Source organism: Pristiophorus japonicus, chromosome 4 (genome assembly GCF_044704955.1).
Source record: "Pristiophorus japonicus isolate sPriJap1 chromosome 4, sPriJap1.hap1, whole genome shotgun sequence".
Lineage (NCBI taxonomy): Eukaryota > Metazoa > Chordata > Chondrichthyes > Pristiophoridae > Pristiophorus > Pristiophorus japonicus.
In genome coordinates, this window is record NC_091980.1 from 6,598,768 (window position 1) to 6,621,920 (window position 23,153).

At 49.7% G+C, this 23,153-nt stretch overlaps 2 protein-coding genes across 2 annotated transcripts in view; one reads left to right on the forward strand and one right to left on the reverse strand.

Moving 5' to 3' along the window:
- Window positions 1–835: 835 nt before the first annotated feature.
- LOC139261945 (salivary glue protein Sgs-3-like) lies at window positions 836–11,181 on the forward strand. Its single transcript, XM_070877112.1, has 2 exons — window positions 836–862; window positions 10,228–11,181. The coding sequence occupies exons 1-2, from the start codon at window positions 836–838 to the stop codon at window positions 11,179–11,181; spliced, it is 981 nt and encodes a 326-aa protein (XP_070733213.1).
- Window positions 11,182–13,354: 2,173 nt separating this feature from the next.
- Window positions 13,355–23,153, reverse strand: part of LOC139261988 (arylsulfatase I-like) — a 55,157-nt gene continuing 45,358 nt past the window's right edge. Inside the window, exon 2 of the mRNA XM_070877159.1 lies at window positions 13,355–15,718. Within this exon, the coding sequence (XP_070733260.1) occupies window positions 14,320–15,718 (1,399 nt within the window). The 3' untranslated portion in view covers window positions 13,355–14,319. The remainder of the gene's footprint in view (window positions 15,719–23,153) is intronic.

The window sequence follows — 23,153 nt, forward strand, 5'->3', positions numbered from 1 at the left end:
CCTATTCGCACAAAACTGAGAACTTACACAAAGGAACTGATTCCCGTAATCGGCAGTGCTACCGTAAAGGTCTCCTACGATGGAGCGGTGCACAAGCTACCACTCTGGGTGGTACCAGACGATGGTCTCACGCTGCTCGGCAGGAGCTGGCTGGGAAAGATATGCTGGAACTGGGACGACGTCTGAGCGCTATCGCCCGCTGACGACACTTCGTGTGCCCAGGTCTTAAACAAGTTCCCGAACCAGGCATCGGGAACTTCCAAGGAGCAAAAGTGCCGATCCACCTAATTCCGGGGGCGCGACCCATCCATCACAAAGCGAGAGCAGTACCGTACATGATGAAAGGGTAGAGATCGAGCTAGACCAGCTGCAAAGATAGGGCATGATTTCGCCGATCGAATTCAATGAGTGGCTAGTCTGATTGTTCCTGTCCTCAAGGGAGATGGCACAGTCAGAATCTGTGGTGATTACAAAGCAACTATAAATCGTTTCTCCCTGCAGGATCAATACCCGTTACCAAAGGCAGACGACCTCTTTGCAACGCTGGCGGGCGGAAAGACGTTCACGAAGCTGGACTTGACCTCGGCCGACATGACGCAGGAGCTGCAGGAATCATAGAAGGCCCTCACCTGCATCAACACGCACAAAGGTTTCTTTATTTATAACAGATGCCCGTTTGGAATCTGACCTGTGGCAGCGATATTCCCGAGAAACATGGAAAGTTGACTGAAGTTGGTCCCACACACTGTGGTCTTCCAGGACGACATCTTGGTTACTGGTCGGGACAAAAGCGAGCACCTGCAGAACCTGGAGGAGGTTCTTAATTGACTCAACCATGGGGGCTCAGGTTAAAATGCTCGAAGTGCGTTTTCCTGGCACCTGAAGTGGAGTTCCTGGGGAGAAGAATTGCGGCGGATGGCATCAGGCCCACCGATTCGAAGACTGAGGCAATCGAGAACGCACCGAGGCCACAGAACGCGACGGAGCTGCGGTCGTTTCTAGGACTCCTGAATATTTTGGTAACTTCTTACCGGGTCTCAGCACACTGCTAGAACCACTGCACGCCTTCCTGCATAAAGGGGACGAATGGGTATGGGGCAAAAGCCAAGAAAATGCCTTTGTAAAAGCTAGAAAATTGTTGTGCTCAAACAAATTGCTTGTGTTGTATGATCCATGTAAGCGTTTGGTACTAGCATGTGATGCGTCGTCATATGGCATCGGGTGTGTATTGCAACAAGCTAATGATTTCGGGAAACTGCAACCGGTTGCTTTTGCATCCAGGAGTCTGTCTAAGGCCGAGAGAGCCTACAGCATGATTGAAAAAGAAGCGTTAGCGTGTGTCTATGGGGAAAAAAAAATGTATCAATACCTGTTTGGGCTAAAATTTGAATTGGAAACTGACCATAAGACACTTATATTCCTGCCTTCCAAGAGTGAGGGGATAAATGTTAATGCATCTGCCCACATCCAGAGATGGACGCTCACGTTGTCCGCATACAACTATGCCATCAGCCACAGGCCAGGCACAGAAAACTGTGCCGATGCTCTCAGTAGGCTGCCATTGCCCACCACAGGGGTGGAAATGGCGCAGCCCGCAGATTTAATGATGGTTATGGAAGCATTTGAGAGTGAGCAATCACCCATCACAGCCCGACAGATTAGAACCTGGACAAGCCAGGACCCCTTACTGTCCCTAGTTAAAAACTGTGTGCTTCACGGGAGCTGGTCCAGTGTCCCAGTGGAAATGCAGGAAGAAATAAAGCCGTTCCAGCAGCAAAGATGAAATATCTATACAGGCAGACTGCCTTCTGTGGGGCAATCGAGTAGTGGTTCCCAAGAAGGGCAGAGACACCTTCATCAGTGACCTCCACAGTACCCACCCAGGCATCGTAATGATGAAAGCGATAGCCAGATCCCACGTGTGGTGTCCCGGTATCGATGCGGATTTAGAGTCCTATGTTCACAGATGTAACACATGCTTGCAGTTAAGCAATGTACCCAGGGAGGCGCCACTAAGATTATCGTCTTGGCCCTCCAAACCCTGGTCTAGGGTACACGTCGACTATGCGGGCCCGTTCTTGGGTAAAATGTTCCGAGTGGTTGTAGATGTGTACTCCAAGTGGAATGAATGTGAGATAATGTCAGCAAGCATGTCCACTGCCACCACTGAAAGTCTGTGGGCCATGTTTGCCACACACAGACTACCCGATGTCCTTGTGAGCGACAGCAGGCCATGCTTTACCAGTGCCGAGTTCAAAGAATTCATGACCCGCAACGGGATCCAACATGTCACATCTGCCCCGTTTAAACCAGCGTCCAATGATCAGGCAGAGAGGGCAATGCAAACCATCAAGCAGGGCTTGAAGAGGGTAACTGAAGGCTCACTGCAGACTCACCTATCCTGAGTCCTGCTTAGCTACTGCACGAGACCCCACTCACTCACTGGGATCCCGCCTGCTGAACTGCTCATGAAAAGAGCACTTAAGACAAGGCTCTCGTTAGTTCACCCTGATCTACATGAACAGGTAGAGAGCAGGCGGCTTCAACAAAGTGCATACCATGATAGCGCAAATGTGTCACGCAAAATTGAAATCAACGATCCCGTATTTGTATTAAATTATGGACAAGGTCCCAAGTGGCTTTCTGGCACTGTCGTGGCCAAAGAGGGGAGCAGGGTGTTTCGGGTCAAACTTTCAAATGGACTCATTCACCGGAAACACTTGGACCAAATCAAACTCAGATTCACGGACTACCCTGAGTAACCCACTTTGGACCCTGCCTTTTTTGATCCCCCAACACACACACCAGTGGCAACCGACCCAGCAGTTGACCACGAAGCAGAATCCATCATCCACAGCAGCCCTGCAGGGCCCAACACACCAGGTAGCCCAGCAAGGCCAGCTGCACAGCAGCCCAGCGAGGGCCCAACAAATGGTTCACCAATACCAGCATCAACACTGAGACGATTAACCAGGGCAAGAAGGGTCCCAGATCATCTCACCTTGTAAATAGGGTGGGTGGAGGGGGAGTGTTGTTATATTGGTAAACTTGCATATACTCTGTACAGCCACCAGAGGGCTCATCCCTTGGAGTCCCAAGGGATCCCATAATCCCTTGGGTGCACAGGTATTTAAGGAGGCTTCACAGGTTGGAGAGACACTCTGGAGACCTGCAATAAAAGACTAAGGTCACACTTTACTTTGAGCTCACAGTATCCAGTCAGACTCTTTATTCATACATAACATACCCTACGTAAACTAGAGGTGATCCAAAACTTGGCTGCCTGTGTCCTAACTCGCACCCAGTCCCGCTCACCCATCACCCCCTGTGCTCGCTGGCCTACATCGGCTCCTGGTTAAGCAACGCCTCGATTTCAAAATTCTCATCCTGGTTTACAAATCCCTCCATGGCCTCGCCTCTCCCTACCTCTGTAATCTCCTCCAGCCTCACAGCTCCCCCCCGCCCCCCCCGAGATGTCTGCGCTCCTCAAATTCTGCCCTCTTGAGCATCCCTGATTATAATCGCTCAACCATTGGTGGCCGTGCCTTCAGTTGCCTGGGCCCCGAGCTCTGGAACTCCCTCCCTAAACCTCTCCACCTCTCTTTCCTCCTTCAAGGTGCTGCTTAAAACCGACCTCGTTGACCAAGCTTTTGGTCACCTGCCTGAATTTCTTCACATGTGGCTTGATGTCAAATGTACTTTTTTTGACTTGTAACGCTCCTGTGAAGCGCCCTGGGATGTTTTATTACGTTAAAGGCGCTATATAAATACAAGTTGTTATCGTTGATGTTGTTGCTGAAGTGAATCCTGCGGTGCGCTGGTGGTGGAGGGCGAGTATGTTTAAGTCCAGTAGCAGGAGTGTTGGTCAAGCGGACTGCCATGTCCTGGAAGGTGTCGAGCTTCCCGAGTGCTGTTGGAGCTGCACTCATCCGGGGCTGGGGAGGGGGGGGGGGAAAGGCAGAAAGGAAGGACAAGTATGGAGATAAAACATCTTGGCAGAAAGGATTAGGATCACATATCCCAGGCTTCTCTTTGGTTCAGTTTATTTTACATCCAGTCGATCTGAATGGATGAGAACAGTCAATAATCATTATAAAAAAAACTTATATTAAAAAATAATTGGCTAACTCGTCGTGGATTTCCCAGAAATTACATAGCACCGAAAAAAACAACTGGAACACTCTGATGAACTTTTTCTTTGATGCTTCAACCTTTGCAATAATTGCATGTGGGAGTAACGACCCTTTAATCCCAACCACTTTAGCCGACAAACTAAACATTGTCTCCGATAAACAGCATCAAGCTGGATGAAAGGCATTTTCACACCACCCCGATCCCCCAAGAACAAATTTCTAGATTTTTTTAATTCAATTCGTTCTCAGGCTGTGGGCATTACTGACAAGGCCGGCATTGCATTGTATTGCCCATCCCAAATTGCCCCTCGAGGAATTGGTAATGCGCTGCCTTCTTGAATACACTGAGCGGCTTGCTAGGCTATTTAAGAGGCAACCACATTGGTGGTTGCTGTGGGGTCCGGAGTCATACAGACCGGTAAGGACAGCAGAAAACCAGTTGGGTATTTCTGACAATCCCGTAGTTTCATGGTCACCATTACTGATACTTGCTTTTTATTCCAGATTTATTTAATTGAATTTAAATTCCCCAGCTGCCGTGGTAAGATTTGAACTCATGTCCACAAGATCACTAGTCCAGACCTCTGCATTACTAGTCCAGTAACATCACCACTATGCTACCGTGCCCAATACTTCAAAAAGCACAAGAGTCAACCACGTTGGTGTGAGACTGGAGTCACATATAATCGGCCAGACCGGGAAAGGGCAGCAGATTTCCTTCCCGAAGGGACGTTAGTGAACCCGATGGGTTTTGGTCACTGTTACTGATGCCAACTTTTTATTTCCAGATCGGGAAATAAAAGTTAAAATTTAAAAAAAAAAGTTTTTAAAAAGTCGATCGAAGGAGAAAGATCATTTTAACTTCTATTTTCCGTGTGGTCTGGAGGAACAGAACCCCTTTAGCCCCACCCTCCACCCCTCCTCCCCCTACTGCTCCCCTCCATGGGATATCGCCTCCCCCGCTCGCCAGTTGCCCATTGGGCACATTGATGTTAAAATTGTCCCCAATGAGTTGCTGTGTGGAGCATAGGACACGTTGGTCCCGGAATTCGAGGTCAGCGGCCAAGCAAAGGTGTTCGCCGCTGGCCTCGAAGCAAGCTGCCCATTTGGTGCATTGACACTCCAGCAACTCATTGTCAGGGCAGCTGGCCTCAACAACCAGGAGAGGCTCAAGGGCGAGCACGACACGCGCACACGTAGACATGGGAGGACATCGCACCAGGGAGGGAGCCTGAAGCTCTGGAGAAACTCCTTGTGGCCGTGGGGACGTGGCAGGGCTGACCTCTACCCCCGCAGACTGGCAGGAAGCCCTCGACCCTATACATCCCGGACCATGTGGCAGGAGATAGCAGAACACAGGAACAGGAGGAGGCCATTCAGCCCCTCGAGCCTGTGACATAAGAACATAAGAAATAGGACCAGGAGAAGGCCATACGGCCCCTCGAGCCTGCTCCACCATTTAATACGATCATGGCTGATCCGATCATGGACTCAGGTCCACTCCCCCGCCCGCTCCCCTTATTCCCTCATCAGTTAAGAAACTGTCTGTCTCTGTCTTAAATATATTCAATGTTCCGGCTTCCACAGCTCTCTGAGACAGCAAATTCAATGAGATCGTGGCTGATCTGTGACCTAACTCCAAATACCCGCCTTTGCCCCGTATCCCTTAATACCTCTGGTTAACAAATATCTGTCAATCTCAGATTTAAAATTAACAATTGACCCGGCATCAATTGCCGTTTGTGGAAGAGAGTTCCAAACTTCTATCACCCTGTGTGTGCAGACGTTTTTCGTGATTTCACTCCTGAAAGGTCTGGCTCAACTTTTCAGACTGTGCCCCCTGGTCCTAGACTCCCCAACCAGGGGCAATAGTTCCTCTCTAACTACCCTGTCTGTTCCCCTTAATATCCTGAAAACTTCGATCAGATTACCCCTTATCTTGCTAAACTCTAGGGAATACAACCTTACTTAAGGAAGGATATACTAGCTTTGGAGGGGGTACAGAGACGATTCACTAGGCTGATTCCGGAGATGAGGGGGTTACCTTATGATGATAGATTGAGTAGACTGGGTCTTTACTCGTTGGAGTTCAGAAGGATGAGGGGTGATCTTATAGAAACATTTAAAATAATGAAAGGGATGGACAAGATAGAGGCAGAGAGGTTGTTTCCACTGGTCGGGGAGACTAGAACTAGGGGGCACAGCCTCAAAATACGGGGGAGCCAATTTAAAACCGAGTCGAGAAGGAATTTCTTCTCCCAGAGGATTGTGAATCTGTGGAATTCTCTGCCCAGAGAAGCAGTTGAGTCTAGCTCATTGAATGTATTCAAATCACAGATAGATAGATTTTTAACCAATAAGGGAATTAAGGGTTATGGGGAGCGGGCGGGTAAGTGGAGCTGAGTCCACAGCCAGATCAGCCATGATCTTGTTGAATGGCGGAGCAGGCTCGAGGGGCTAGATGGCCTACTCCTGTTCCTAATTCTTATGTTCTTATGTGTGTAATCTCTCCTTGCAACTGAACCCTTGAAGTCCAGCTATCATTCTGGTAAACTTAGGCGACACTCCCTCCAAGGCCAATATATCCTTCCTAAGGTTTGTTATCCAGGACTGTTCACAGTGCTCCAGGTGTGGTCTGACTAGCGGACTATGTGATGGCGCAGTTTGGTGCCACAGTACGCCATCCAGTGCAGGAAGAAGTTTAATGACCTCACAAGGCTGGTCAAGGTGAGTGAAGGCTTCAGCAAATACCACATCCTACCATCTGCCCCACAAGTCTCTCACACACTGCTCAATGCACCACACCCCCAGCACTCTTCCTTTCACCACTCACAGTCATAGCTTCACATCACCTTCACAACCTCACCACTGCTGCAACACTCGCACCCACATCTCACACCTTTGCACACACACTGACAGCTATTCAGCTATGGCAGGCACGTCACCCAAACACATTACACCACGTTCACTCCCACGCTTCTCTTTCTCTTGGAGGCCAAGCTGGCCCATAATCGCCGGGAGCAGCAACAGACAGGTGGGGTGGGGGGGGAGGGGGCTAGGCTGATACACATGCCAGCAGCATGGCTCTCATTACATGAGTGATGGGCGGGAGTGTTGGTGTTGCAGAAGGGAGTTACGAGCCAGGTGGGGAGCAGGTATCCCAGCTTTGAAGCACTGACCACACTCGACCAGCTCCGCTGGGCGGGCCACATTGTCCGCATGCCCGACACAAGACTCCCAAAGCAAGCGCTCTACTCGGAACTCCCACACGGCAAGCGAGTCCCAGGTGGGCAGAGGAAACGTTACAAGGACACCCTCAAAGCCTCCCTGATAAAGTGCAACATCCCCACCGGCACCTGGGAGTCCCTGGCCCAAAGAACGCCCTAAGTGGAGGAAGTGCATCTGGGAGGGCGCTGAGCACCTCGAGTCTCGTCGCCGAGAGCATGCAGAAACCAAGCGCAGGCAGCGGAAGGAGCGTGCGGCAAACCAGTCCCACCCACCCTTTCCCTCAACGACTATCTGTCCCACCTGTAACAGGGACTGTGGTTCTCGTATTGGACTGTTCAGCCACCTAAGGACTCGTGTTTAGAGTGGAAGCAAGTCTTCCTCGATTCCGAGGGTGCTGAGCACCTCGAGTCTTGTTGCCGAGAGCGTGCAGAAATCAAGCGCAGACAGCGGAAGGAGTGTGCGGGTAACCAGACTCCCCACCCACCCTTTCCCTCAACCACTGTCTGTCCCACCTGTGACAGAGACTGTAATTCCCGTATTGGACTGTTCAGCCACCTGAGAACTCATTTTTTTTTAGAGTGGAAGCAAGTCTTCCTCGATTCCGAGGCACTGCCTATGGTAATGATGATGATGTACACGCACAGCAGCCAATCTGCGCACAGCAAGGTCCCACAACAGCAACATGATAAATGATCAGATTCTCTAGTGATGTTGGATGCGAATCTTCCTCGATTTCGGGGACTGCCTATGATGGGGAGCGGGTATCCCTTGTCTCCGGGTACCCACCCTCGATCTTGCTGTGGTGGCTGGAAGATTGCTGGCACACCGGACTGAGGCAGGATGAGGGCAGAAAGGCTGCTGCCAGGATAGCGGGCATTGACCATCGGGAGTCGCTGGGTGTGGCCGCACACCCACTGCACGGATTGTTACAGTGCTCCTCGCTTCAGCTGAGGTGGGGGAAGTGCGGTCGGGAGACCCGCGGTGGGTCAGGCCTGCTGTTGGGAAGCCCTCGCAGTCCTCCTCCCTCTGCGCGCCTGTTCCCGCCTCCCTCGCTGCCTGCGCTCCCTCTGCCGAAGGACCCGGAGTGCAAGGTGGGCAGCCAGTGCAGCCCCCCGTGACTGTGAGCAAGCGTTGGGAGCAGCAGCCATTAAAAACAATAACAAACGCGTTCTGCATTTGCCACCATGCTCTCCGTTACCTCCGCAAGAGCCTGCAAATCCCCAGCGGTTTAGGCAGGGAGTTCCAGAGCTTGGGGCCCAGGCAACAGAAGGCAGGGCCACCGATGGTTGGGGCGATGAGAAGTGGGGATGTGTTAATCAGGATCAGAGTGATTTCATATAATCATATCATAGAAATTTACCGCATGGAAGGAGGCCATTTCGGCCCAGCGTGTCCGCGCCGGCCGACAAAGAGCTACCCAGCTTAATCCCACTTTCCAGCTCTGGGTCCGTAGCCCTGTAGGTTACGGCACTTCAAGTGCACATCCAAGTACTTTTTAAATGTGATGAGGGTTTCTGCCTCTACCACCCTTTCAGGCAGTGAGTTCCAGACCACCACCTCCCTCTGGGTGAAGAAATTTCCCCTCAAATCCCCTCTAAACCTCCCCCAATTACTTTAAATCTATGCCTCCTTTTGTTGACCCCTCTGCCTATTGAAATAGGTCCGTCCTATCCACTCTATCTAGACCCCTCATAATTTTATACACCTCAATAAGGTCTCCCCTCAGCTTCTTCTGTCAAACGAAAATAAACCTCAGCCTATCCAATCTTTCCTCATCGCTAAAATTCTCCAGTCCAGGCAACATCCTCGTAAATCTCCTCTTACCCTCTCCAGTGCAATCACATCTTTCCTGTAATATTGTGACCAGAACTGCACGCGGTACTCTAGCTGTGGCCTAATGGGTAGAGGCTGAAATATCATGAACGAACTTTAAAAAAATATTTTTAAAAATTGTAATTTTTAATCATAATGGTGAAATTTGACTCCACAACCAGAAAAATTATTTTTTCAGGGCTAGAACTGTTTAGCAGTCAATACGCTGTTAAAATCCCAATTACATCTAATTCAACAATGCTGCACATCTAATGGGGTATTGAACAGGACCTGGAGTTCAGTTCGAAGCCACAAAATTCTGATGGAACATCTGTATCCTAACTTACACTGTCCCATTTATCCATCACCCCTGTGCTCGCTGACCTACACTGGCTCCCACTCCAGCAACTCCCCGATTTTAAAACTCACATCCTCGTGTTCCAATCCCTCCATGGTCTCTCCCCTCCCTATCTCTGTAATCTCCTCCAGCCCCACAACCCTCCCAGATTTCGGCGTTCTTCCAATTCTGGCCTCTTGTGCATGCTCCACTCCCTTCGCCCCACTGTTGGCCACCATGTCTTCAGCTGCCTGGGCCCTAAGCTCTGGAATTCCCTCCTTAAACCTCTCCGTCTCTCTCTCCACCATGGAGATGCTCCTTAAAACCTTCTTCTTTGACAAAGTCTTTGGTCAGCTGTCCTAATGTCTTCTTCTTTGTCTGGTGTCCCATTTTTCTGTCTGAATATCCTCCTGTGAAGCACCTTGGGACATTTTACGACATTAAAGTTTCTATATAAAGGCAAGTGATTGTTGTTGCTGCAGTGCTACTAACGACATTAAACCCATTCCTCGATGAATCCGGTTGTGTATTGAACTAATGCCTTTCTTGCACTTTTATGTGTTCACCACAGATAAAATACAATGCCCACTCAAGGGTTTTTGAAGTTCACCAGATTTTGACTCAAAATGACCAACGGACACAGCTCTGGGAGTCTCATGTTCCCAATGGGGAGAAACCCATTCACATGGATCAGGGCTTTGACCAAATCAAACCCAGCCAAACCCAGCCAAACCAAACCCAGCCAAACCAAACCCGGCCAAACTAAACCCAACCAAACCCGGGCAAACCAAACCCAGCCAAACCAAACCCAGCCAAACCCGGCCAAACCAAACACTGCCAAACCAAACCCTGCCAAACCAAACCCAGCCAAACCTAGCCAAACCAAACCTGGCCAAACCAAACCCAGCCAAACCAAACACAGCCAAACCAAACCCTGCCAAGCCAAACCCAGCCAAACCAAACCCAGCCAAGCCAAACCAAGCCAAACCCAGCCAAGCCAAATCCGGCCAAGCCATACCCGGCCAAACCAAGCCAAACCCAGCCAAGCCAAACCCGGCCAAACCAAACCAAATGCAGCCAAACCAAACCAAACCAAACCAAACCAAACCAAACCAAACCAAACCAAACCAAATGCTGCCAAGCCAAACTAAACCCAGCCAAACCAAACCAAACCCAGACAAACCAAACCAAACGCAGCCAAACCAAACCAAAACAAACCAAACCAAACGCAGCCAAACCAAACCAAACCCAGCCAAACCAAACCAAACCCAGACAAACCAAACCAAACGCAGCCAAACCAAACCAAACCAAAACAAACCAAACCAAACGCAGCCAAACCAAAGCAAACCCAGTCAAACCAAACCACACCCAGACAAACCAAACCAAACGCATCCAAACCAAACCAAACCCAGACAAACCAAACCAAACCCAGACAAACCAAACCAAACCCAGACAAACCAAACCAAACCCAGACAAACTAAACCAAACCCAGACAAACCAAACCAAGCCAAACCCAGCCAAGCCAAATCCGGCCAAGCCATACCCGGCCAAACCCAGACAAACCCAGCCAAGCCAAACCCGGCCAAACCAAACCAAACGCAGCCAAACCAAACCAAACCAAACCCAGACAAACCAAACCAAACCAAACCAAATGCTGCCAAGCCAAACTAAATCCAGCCAAACCAAACCAAACCCAGACAAACCAAACCAAACGCAGCCAAACCAAACCAAACCCAGACAAACCAAACCAAACGCAGCCAAACCAAACCAAACCCAGACAAACCAAACCAAACCCAGACAAACTAAACCAAACGCAGCCAAACCAAACCAAACCCAGACAAACCAAACCAAACGCAGCCAAACCAAACCAAACCCAGACAAACCAAACCAAACCCAGACAAACCAAACCAAACGCAGCCAAACCAAACCAAACCCAGACAAACCAAACCAAACCCAGACAAACCAAACCAAACGCAGCCAAACCAAACCAAACCCAGACAAACCAAACCAAACGCAGCCAAACCAAACCAAACCCAGACAAACCAAACCAAACCCAGACAAACTAAACCAAACCCAGACAAACCAAACCAAAGCAAACGCAGCCAAACCAAACCAAACCCAGACAAACCAAACCAAACCAAACCCAGACAAACCAAACCAAACCCAGACAAACCAAACCCAGCCAAACCCAGACAAACCAAACCAAACCCAGACAAACCAAACCAAACTAGATCCACAAAAACTCAGCATGATTCTACACTGTTGCAGATCCGAATTATGTAGAATTTCATAGAATGTACAGCACAGAAAAGGGCCATTCGGCCCAACTGGTCCATGACGGTGTTTATGCTCCAAACGAGCTTCCTCCCACCCCTCTTCATCTCACCCCATCAACATATACCTCTATTCCTTTCTCCCTGATGTGTTTATCCAGCTTCCCCTTAAAATACATTCCCCTTAATTGGTCTAATAAAATGAAATTTTGTGCAAAATGTGCTACAGGTTGCACCTCCCTTATCCGGAACCCTCGGGACCTGGCCTGTTCTAGATAAGGGATTTTTTTCCGGACGAGGGGGGTCACGTTAAATTGGATGGTACAGGTACTGAGCAAGGGGGATATCGGGGCTGGCTGGCTTGGGGCTGGGAGTGCGGCAGAAAGATCATGGAGGGGGGCGGTGGATCGCGGGGTCAGGCCAGCGATTGCAGGAGTCGGCAGCGAGGAAGAACTTTAAATTGTTCACGTCGGAGTTCTGCGAATGCGCCACCCGGTGGCCGGGAATGGTTCTGGACGAGGGGTGGTTCCGGATAAGGGAGTTCTGGATAAAGGAGGTTCAACTCTATTGAGAAAATCAGATGAGGTTAAATTGCTGGTTGGATGTCAAATATTGATAATAGTATTTTATTTTTCCTGCATGTCACAGGAGACTTTAACATTCTTCTGTGTTCATCAAGGTGAGGAATGTTAGCGCTGTGTAAACATCAAATATTGCCACACTGTATAGTGTAGATACAGAGTAAAGCTCCCTCTACACTGTCCATTTAAGACTCCCAGGGCAGGTATAGCACGGGGTTAGATACAGAGTAAAGATCCCTCTATACTTTCCCATCAAACACTCCCAGGACAGGTACTGCACGGGGTTAGATACAGAGTAAAGCTCCCTCTACACTTTCCCATCAAACACTCCCAGGACAGGTACTGCACGGGGTTAGATACAGAGTAAAGCTCCCTCTACACTGTCCCATCAAACACTCCCAGGGCAGGTACAGCGCGGGGTTAGATACAGAGTAAAGATCCCTCTACACTGTCGCATTAAAACCTCCCAGGGCAGGTACAGCGCGGGGTTAGAAACAGAATAAAGCTCCCTCTACACTGTCTCATCAAACACTCCCAGGGTAGGTACAGCACGGGGTTAGATACAGAGTAAAGCTCCCCCTACACTGTCCCATCAAACACTCCCAGGGCAGGTACTGCACGGGGTTAGATACAGAGTAAAGCTCCTTCTGTATTGTCCCATCAAACACTCCCAGGGCAGATACAGCACGGGTTAGATACAGAGTAAAGCTCCCTCTACATTGTCCCATCAAACACTCCCAGGGCAGGTACAGCACGGGGTTAGATACAGAGTAAAGCTCCCTCTACATTGTCCCATCAAACACTCCCAGGGCAGGTACAGCACGGGGTTAGATACAGAGTAAAACTCCCTCTACACTGTCCCATCAAACACTCTCAGGGCAGGTACAGCACGGGGTTAGATACAGAGTAAAGCTCCCTCTACACTGTCCCATCAAACACTCCCAGGGCAGGTACAGTATGGGGTTAGATACAGAGTAAAGCTCCCTCTACACTGTCCCATCAAACACTCCCAGGGCAGGTACAGCACAGGGTTAGATACAGAGTAAAGCTCCCTCTACACTGTCCCATCAAACACTCCCAGGGCAGGTATAGGGCGTTAGATACAGAGTAAAGCTCCCTCTGCACTGTCCCATCAAACACTCCCAGGGCAGGTACAGGGGGTTAGATACAGAGTAAAGCTCCCTCTACACTGTCCCATCAAACACTCCCAGGGCAGGTATAGGGGGTTAGATACAGAGTAAAGCTCCCTCTACACTGTCCCATCAAACACTCCCAGGGCAGGTACAGCACGGGGTTAGATACAGAGTAAAGCTCCCTCAACACTGCCCCATCAAACACTCCCAGGGCAGGTGTTAGCTTAGATACAGAGTATTCACAAGAGAAGCGACAGCGAGACGACAGCAACTGTGGCAATTTGGAGGAGTCGGATCACATGACAGCTCAATAAGGGTAGATGCCACATCTCCTCTTGCATGGGACGGGGCCGGGTGGGGATGAGGAGTGGGGCGGTACATTGGGGTGTAGGGGCTGGAGGAGGCTGTGCAGATGTGGTGGGATTGGGCTCGAGTAGGGTGGTCTTGGAGTAGGGTAGGTTAAGCCAGGATGGCCTACTCCTGCTCCTATTTCTTACGTAGTCTAAGCAACCCGTCCTCATCATTAAACCCTCCTGGCCCCGGTTTTAGGGCCTGAGAGAGAGGAATGGACGGTGGGTGGGGTGGGGGAGATGGAGCGCAGAATGGACAGGAGCAGGGTGGCAAATACCCCAGAGGGAGTCATACCATCAGAAACGCCAGTAAATCACATAAAACTCGACTTACAGCTTTCCCCCAAAAACCGAGTGAGATGTCTATCTTACACACACACACACACCAGTATACACAGTCGGTAACTCATGCAGTTGAGTCAGTCAATGAATAACCCGCTTTGGCCTGCTGATTCTGCACAGTCCTCCACCGCTAGATCCTATTGGACATTATCCTTGTGTTCAGTTTCTTAAAGAACGATTTCAGCTTGCAGATCTTGCAAGATTTCTTCTTGGTCTTCTGGTGCTTCGCCAACACTTTGACCCCCTGGTCCTCGTCGTCCTCGCTGGCCCAGGGGCCCCAGGCGCCCCCGTTGAGCTCCGGGTTGGCCCGGGGGTCCTCGGCCGGGTAGCGGACGGGGATGGAGGTCTGGTCGTAGTGGGCCAGCCGGGCCAGCAGCCGCTTGACCACCCCCGGGTGCTGGGCGGAGACCTCGCGGCGCTCGTACGGGTCCGCCGTGATGTTGAAGAGCCACATCGAGCGGCGGAGGCCGGCGCGCTGCCGCTCCAGGTTCCACCAGCTGCCCGGGAAGTTGGGCAGCCTCTGCGGAGGGATCCAGTCGCTGTAGCCGGGGTCACCGGTCAGCAGCTTCCAGGGGCCCACCCGGATGGCCGCCTGGATGGCCGTGTTCCACAGCCGGTGGCCCTCCTCCCACGAGCCCAGCTTGGCGTGGTTGTACAGCGGGTCGATGTTGTGCAGGATCTCGGTCCGCGGCGACTTCTTGCCCTCGCTGATGGTGGGCCACAGGTCGTAGCCGTCCAGCGGCGGGGTCTCGGTGACGTTGCCCCGCGCCAGCGACACCAGGGTGGGGTACCAGTCGGTGATGTGCGCCAGGGACTGGCTCACCCGCTGCTTCTTCTTGATCAGCGGGCTGTGCACGAACCCGATGCCCCGGATGCCGCCTTCCCAGTAGGTGCCCTTGCGGCCACGCAGCGGCCAGTTGCTGCCCCCCGAGAACGGTTGGCCCCCGTTGTCGGTGGAGAAGACCAGGACGCTGTTGTCGTAGTAACCGTACCTCTTCAGGGCCAGGGTGATGTTCCCGATGGCCTCGTCCATGCAGGTCACCATGGCGGCGTACTTCCTGCGGGCCACGTTGCCGAAGGACCGGTACTGGTAGATGTACTCTTTGGGGGACTGCAGCGGGGTGTGCACCGCCTGGAAGGCCACGTAGATGAAGACAGGCTCCTCGGGGCTGTGCGAGGCCAAGATCTTGGTCACCTTCTGGGCGTAGAGCGAGGTGGAGTACTTGCCGCTGTACTCCCAGGCCACGTTCTCGCCATCGTGCAGGTCGAAGCCGCAGACGCCGGGGCCGTCGCAGTTGTCGTAGGTGTAGTAGTCGGTGCTGCCGGTTAGCGTGCCGAAGAAGGTGTCGAAGCCCCGCCGGGTGGGCAGGCACTCCTTCTTGTAGAAGCCCAAGTGCCACTTGCCGATCATGTGCGTGGAATAGCCGGCTTCCTGCAGCTTCTGGGGCAGGGTCACTTGGTCGAGCGGCAAGCAGTTGGGCTGCCGGGGCCGGATGATGGAGTGCTGGAGGCCCGTGTGGATCTGGTACCTGGAGTAAAAGGCAAAAAAAAAAACAACCCGTTACTGCACCGCGTGCAAGGTTACAAATCTTCAGAAAAACGCAGACCATTTCAAGACAGAAATAGACAGTTTCTTAACCGATAAGGGAATAAGGGGTTATGGGGAGCGGGCGGGGAAGTGGAGCTGAGTCCATGATCGGATCAGCCATGATCGTATTAAATGGCGGAGCAGGCTCGAGGGGCCGTATAGCCTACTCCTGCTCCTATTTCTTATGTTCTTATGAACTAAAATTGATTGATACAAGCTTTGGAATTAAACTGGACAATTAAGGACATCCTGTAGTCAGGAACTAAAACTGACTTCCTGCATAACAACAGTGGAATTGTAACGCAAAGCCCTGAACTTGATTGACCAGGGTGGGGAAAACAGCCACTGGAGACATCGAGCCTGTAATAAGATCAGACAACAAAGGACCTCCCCATGAAGTGCAAATGTTCGGGCCAGCAGCATACAGCATAAGGAAATATCTTTTGCATCGTCAACTCCGCGTGCAAATTAGTAGCCATTCAATGTCATCACCAACCAGTTAAATGGATCGATCGAATTTCGTCCCAGCAGTAAACTTATTCAAAACCTGGATATAAATATACAGACACAGCAAGCAGAGGACACAGGAAGAACCAGCAGAAACAGGAGGAAGAGACAAAAGGATACGAAAGGAACAGGCGCTGCAGAGAGCGGACAGAAGGAGAACCAAGCAGTCACGGAATCAATGACCACGAACTCACAATAGCTACAGCCAGGAATGGTGATTGTTTAGCTAAAGTCAAATTTCTCTCAGCAGTCTGGTCCTGTAAGTTTTTAGTCGTTTTTTTGTTGCGTAATAAAACAGACACTGGGTTAAGTCCTAAATGTTGTGCCACTGTAAGTTCGGAGGTCTGAGAATCAGAGTCGAGTGAACAACAAACACCCTACAGCAGGACAGGGAGGAAGAAAAGGATTGAGTTCGCACGGATACCTTGTCGCAGCAGAGAATAAGCATCAAGTCACTTGGAAATCCTAGAATGACACCGTGCAGGAGGCTATTCGGCCCACCATGACTGTGCCGGCTCAACGCCAGAGCTATAGAATCACAGAAATTTACAGCACGGATTGAGGATTGGTTAACGGACAGTAAACAGAGAGTAGGAATAAATGGGTCATTTTCGGGTTGGCAGACTGTAACTAGCCTTAAATCCAGCACCAAGCTTATGGTCTACAGGGCTGTAGTGATACCCGCCCTCCAATATGTCTCAGAGACGTGGACCATATACAGCAGACACCTAAAAGCGATGGAGAAATACCACAAGATCCTGCAAATAACATATAAGAACATAAGAAATAGGAGCAGGAGTATGACTTGCGGCCCCTCGAACCTGCTCCACCATTTAATACGATCATAGCCTCAGGTCCACTTCCCCGCCAGCTCCCCATAACCCCTTATTGATTAAGAATCTGTCTATCTCTGTCTTAAATTTATTCAGTGTCCCAGCCTCCACAGCTCACTGAGGCAAGTAAATTCCATAGATTTACAACCCTCTGAGAGAAGAAATTCCTCCTCATCTCTGTTTTAAATGGGTGGCCCCTTATTCTAAGATCATGCCCCCTAGTTCTAGTCTCCCCCATCAGTGGAAACATTCTCTCTGCATCCACCTTGTCAAGTCCCCTCATAATCTTATACGTTTCAATAAGATCACCTCTCATTCTTCTGAATTCCAATGAGTAGAGGCCCAACCTCCTCAACCTTTCCTCATAAGTCAATCGTAGAATCATAGAAATTTACAGCATGGATTGAGGATTGGTTAACGGACAGAAAACAGAGAGTAGGAATAAACGGGTCATTTTCGGGTTGGCAGATTGTAACTAGCCTCAAATCTGGCACCAAGCATATGGTCTACAGGGCTGTAGTAATACCCGCCCTCCTGTATGGCTCAGAGACGTGGACCATATACAGTAGACACCTCAAATCACTGGAGAAATACCACCAACACTGCCTCCACAAGATCCTACAAATCCCCTGGGAGGACAGACGCACCAACGTCAGCGTCCTCGACCAGGCCAACATCCTCAGCCTCGAAGCACTGACCACACTCGACCAGCTCCGATGGGCGGGCCACATTGTTCGCATGCCCGACACATGGTTCCCAAAACAAGCGCTCTGTTCGGAACTCCTACACAGCAAGCAGGCCAAAGGTGGGCAGAGGAAACGTCACAAGGACACCATCAAAGCCTCCCTGATAAAATGCAACATCCCCACCGGCAGCTGGAAGTCCCTGGCCCAAGACCGCCCTAAGTGGAGGAAGTGTATCCAGGAGGGCGCTGAGCACCTCGAGTCTCGTCGCCGAGAGCATGCAGAAACCAAGCGCAGGCAGCGGAAGGAGCGTGCGGCAAACCAGTCCCACCCACCCCTTTCCCTCAACCACTGTCTGTTCCACCTGTGACAGGGACTGTAATTCCCGTATTGGACTGTTCAGCCACCTGAGAACTTTTAGAGTGGAAGCAAGTCTTCCTCGATTCCGAGGGACTGCCTACGATGATATTCACAATCTATATCAATGATTTAGATGAGGGGACCAAATTAAATTTGCTGATGATACAAAGCTATCTGGGAATACAAGTTGTGAGGAGGATGCAGAGAGGCTGCAAGTAGATATAGACAGGCTCAGTGAGTGGGCAAGAACATGGCAAATGGAATATAATGTGGAGAAATGTGAAGTTATCCACTCTGGAGGAAAAGTAGAAAAGCAGAGTATTTTTTAAATGGTGAGAGATTGGGAAATGTCGATGTTCAGAGGGACCTGGGTGTCCTTGTACACCAATCACTGAAAGTTAACCTGCAGGTACAGCAAGTAATTAAGAAAACAAATGGTATGTTGGCCTTTATTGCAAGAGGATTTGAGTATTAGAGTAAATACTTCTTACTGTAATTATATAGGGTCCTGGTGAGACCGTACCCTCAACCAAAATCACTAAAACAGATTATCTGGGTCATTATCACATTGCTGTTTGTGGGAGCTTGCTGTGCAGAAATTGGCTGCTGCGTTTCCCACATTACAACAATGACTGCACGTCAAAAAGTACTTCCTTGGCTGTAAAGCGCTTTGGGACATCCTGAGGTGGTGAAAGGGGCTAAATAAATGCAAGTCTTTCTTTACTTTCAGATTCGCGCTCGATGGGAGCCTGGCTCGGTGTCAGGAGTGATGAACCTCAGCCTCGAGCCCTCCCTCCCTCCCAGCGAGACTCCCTCACAGCAGCTAAAAGACATCGCGATCAGCTCAAATTGCCATTTTCAAGATTATAATCAATAAGCCTTATGAGTCAGTAAGGTAACGGAATTCTAGCTTTTATCACTGGAGGAATAGGGTATAAAAAGTTAACGATGGAGGCTATTTAAAATCTGAACCAGATCTCAGTGTGGGGCGGACTGGTTGGGCCAGAAACTCTTTACCTTGCCGCCATTGTTCATCGGTTTATGTGTAACCTTCAGGCCTGCTGATTGAGGGCCGTGCGGTTATTTGTCGGCCAGCGCGAACACGATGGTCTGGAATAAAAACATAGAAACATAGAAAATAGGTGCAGGAGTAGGCCATGCGGCCCTTCGAGTCTGCACCACCATTCAATATGATCATGGCTGATCATGCAACTTCAGTATCCCATGACTGCTTTCGCTCCATACCCCTTGATCCCTTTAGCCGTAAGGGCCACATCTAACTCCCTTCTGATTAAATCTAATGAACTGGCCTCAATAACTTTCTGTGGTAGAGAATTCCACAGCTTCACAATTCTCTGAGTGAAGAAGTTTCTCCTCATCTCGGTCCTAAATAGCTTACCACTTATCCTTAGACTGTGACCCCTGGTTCTGGACTTCCCCAACATCGGGAACATTCTTCCTGCATCTAACCTGTCCAATCCCGTCAGAATTTTAGACGTTTCTATGAGATCCCCTCTCATTCTTCTAAATTCCAGTGAATATAAGCCCAGTCGATCCAGTCTTTCTTCATATGTCAGTTCTGTCATTTCAGGAATCAGTCTGGTGAACCTTCGCTGCACTCCCTCAATAGCAAGAAGGTCCTTCCTCAGATTAGGAGACCAAAACTGAACACAATATTCAAGGTGTGGCTTCATCAAGGTCCTGTACAACTGCAGTAAGACCTCCCTGCTCCTATACTCAAATCCTCTCGCTATGAAGGCCAACATGCCATTTGCCTTCTTCACCGCCTACTGTACCTGCATGCAACTTTCAATGACTGATGTACCATGACACCCAGTTCTCGTTGCACCTCCCCTTTTCCTAATCGGTCATCGAAAACATAGAAAAATAGGTGCAGGAGTAGGCCATTTGGCCCTTCTAGCCTGCACCGCCATTCAATGAGTTCATGGCTGAACATGCAACTTCAGTACCCCATTCCTGCTTTCTCACCATACCCCTTGCTCCCCCGAGTAGTAAGGACTTCATCTAACTCCCTTTTGAATATATTTAGTGAATTGGCCTCAACTACTTTCTGTGATAGAGAATTCCACAGGTTCACCACTCTCTGGGTGAAGAAGTTTCTCTTCATCTCGGTCCTAAATGGCTTTCCCCTTATCCTTAGACTGTGACCCCTGGTTCTGGACTTCCTCAACATTGGGAACATTCTTCCTGCATCTAACCTGTCTAAACCCTTCAGAATTTTAAATGTTTCTATAAGGTCCCTCTCATTCTTCTGAACTCCAGTGAATACAAGCCCAGTTGATCCAATCTTTCTTGATAGGTCAGTCCTGCCATCCCGGGAATCAGTCTGGTAAACCTTCGCTGCACTCCCTCAATAGCAAGAATGTCCTTCCTCAAGTTAGGAGACCAAAACTGTACACAATACTCCAGGTGTGGCCTCACCAAGGCCCTGTACAACTGTAGCAACACCTCCCTGCCCCTGTACTCAAATCCCCTCGCTATGAAGGCCAACATGCCATTTGCTTTCTTAACCGCCTGCTGTACCTGCATGCCAACCTTCAATGACTGATGTACCATGACACCCAGGTATCATTGCACCTGCCCTTTTCCTAATTTGTCACCATTCAGATAATAGTCTGTCTCTCTGTTTTTACCACCAAAGTGGATAACCTCACATTTATCCACATTATACTTCATCTGCCATGCATTTGCCCTATACAAGTCACTCTGCAGCCTCATAGCATCCTCCTCGCAGCTCACACTGCCACCCAACTTAGTGTCATCCGCAAATTTGGAGATACTACATTTAATCCCCTCGTCTAAATCATTAATGTACAGTGTAAACAGCTGAGGCCCCAGCACAGAACCTTGCGGTACCCCTCTAGTCACTGCCTGCCATTCTGAAAAGTACCATTTACTCCTACTCTTTGCTTCCTGTCTGATAACCAGTTCTCAATCCATGTCAGCACACTACCCCCAATCCCATGTGCTTTAACTTTGCACATTAATCTCTTGTGTGGGACCTTGTCGAAAGCCTTCTGAAAATCCAAATATACCACATCAACTGGTTCTCCCTTGTCCACTCTACTGGAAACATCCTCAAAAAATTCCAGAAGATTTGTCAAGCATAATTTCCCTTTCACAAATCCATGCTGACTTGGACCTATCATGTCACCTCTTTCCAAATGCGCTGCTATGACATCCTTAATAATTGATTCCTTCATTTTACCCACTACCGATGTCAGGCTGACCGGTCTATAATTCCCTGTTTTCTCTCTCCCTCCTTTTTTAAAAAGTGAGGTTACATTGGCTACCCTCCACTCGATAGGAACTGATCCAGAGTCACCATTCAGATAATATTCTACCTTCCTGTTTTTGCCCCCAAAGTGGATAACCTCAGATTTATCCACATTATACTGCATCCTTCTGTGCTGTAAGTTTCTATGTTTCTATCTCAGTCAGAGTGCCATGTGCTGTGGTGGGCACCACACTACAGGAAGGATGTTTAAGCCTCCGAGAGGGTACAGCACGGGTTCACCAGGATGCTGCAAGAGTTTATAAAATATTGCATCAAGCCTACAGCATAAAAACAGCCCATTCGGCCCCACAGCTCCGTGCTGGGGTTTATGCTCCACACCAGCCCCCTCCCACCCCTCTTCATCTCACCCAATCACCCTATCCTTCTATTCCTTTCTCCCTCATGCCCTTATCCAGTTTCCCTTAAACTCATCGATGCTATTTGCCTTAACCACTCCTTGTGGGAGTGAGTACTACATTCTCACCGCTCTCTAAAGACTTTTCTCCTGAATTCCCGATTGGATTTATGAGTGTCTATCTTGTATTGATGGTCCCTACCTTTGGTCTCGCCCACAAGTGGAAACATCTTCTCTCCATCGACTCTATCGAATCCCGTCATTATTTTAAAGACCTCTATCAGGTCACCTCTCAGCCTTCTCTTTTCAGGAGAAAAGAATCCCAGCTTGTTCAGCCGTTCCTGATAGTTCTAATCTCTCAGTTCTGGAATCATCCTAGTATTTTATTTTGCACCTTTTTTCAGTGCCTCGGTATCCTTTTCCAGCAATGCCCTGTTTCACAGAATCAAAGAAATTTACAGCACGGAAGGAGGCCATTTCGATCCATCGTGTCTGCGCCGGCCGACAAAGAGCTACCCAGCCTAATCCCACTTTCCAGCTCTGGGTCTGTAGCCCTGTAGATAACGGCACTTCAGGTGCACGTCCAAGTACTTTTTAAATGTGATGAGGGTTTCTGCCTCTATCACCCTTTCAGGCAGTGAGTTCCAGACCCCCACCGCCCTCTGTGTCATGTATGCAAAGAGTAAGAGTAAATGGGTACTTTTCAGAATGGCAGGCAGTGACTAGTGGGGTACCACAAGGTTCTGTGCTGGGGCCCCAGCTGTTTACATTGTACATTAATGATTTAGACGAGGGGATTAAATGTAGTATCTCCAAATTTGCGGATGACACTAAGTTGGGTGGCAGTGTGAGCTGCGAGGAGGATGCTATGAGGCTGCAGAGTGACTTGGATAGGTTAGCTGAGTGGGCAAATGCATGGCAGATGAAGTATAATGAGGATAAATGTGAGGTTATTCACTTTGGTGGTAAAAACAGAGAGACAGACTATTATCTGAATGGTGACAGATTAGGAAAAGGGGAGATGCAACAAGACCTGGGTGTCATGGTACATCAGTCATTGAAGGTTGGCATGCAGGTACAGCAGGCAGTTAAGAAAGCAAATGGCATGTTGGCCTTCATAGCAAGGGGATTTGAGTACAGGAGCAGGGAGGTGTTGCTACAGTTGTACAGGGCCTTGGTGAGGCCACACCTGGAGCATTGTGTACAGTTTTGGTCTCCTAACTTGAGGAAGGACATTCTTGCTATTGAGGGAGTGCAGCGAAGGTTCACCAGACTAATTCCCGGGATGGCGGGACTGACCTATCAAGAAAGACTGGATCAACTGGGCTTGTATTCCTGGA

What these genes read in the sequence shown, in the direction of transcription:
- LOC139261945 (XM_070877112.1), top strand. Translation starts at nt 836, where the DNA reads ATGGGGGCTCAGGTTAAAATGCTCGAA. An exon ending in CTCAGGTTAAAATGCTCGAA is followed by an intron (nt 863 to 10,227) that starts GTGCGTTTTCCT and finishes AATCAAACCCAG; the next exon opens with CCAAACCCAGCCAAACCAAA.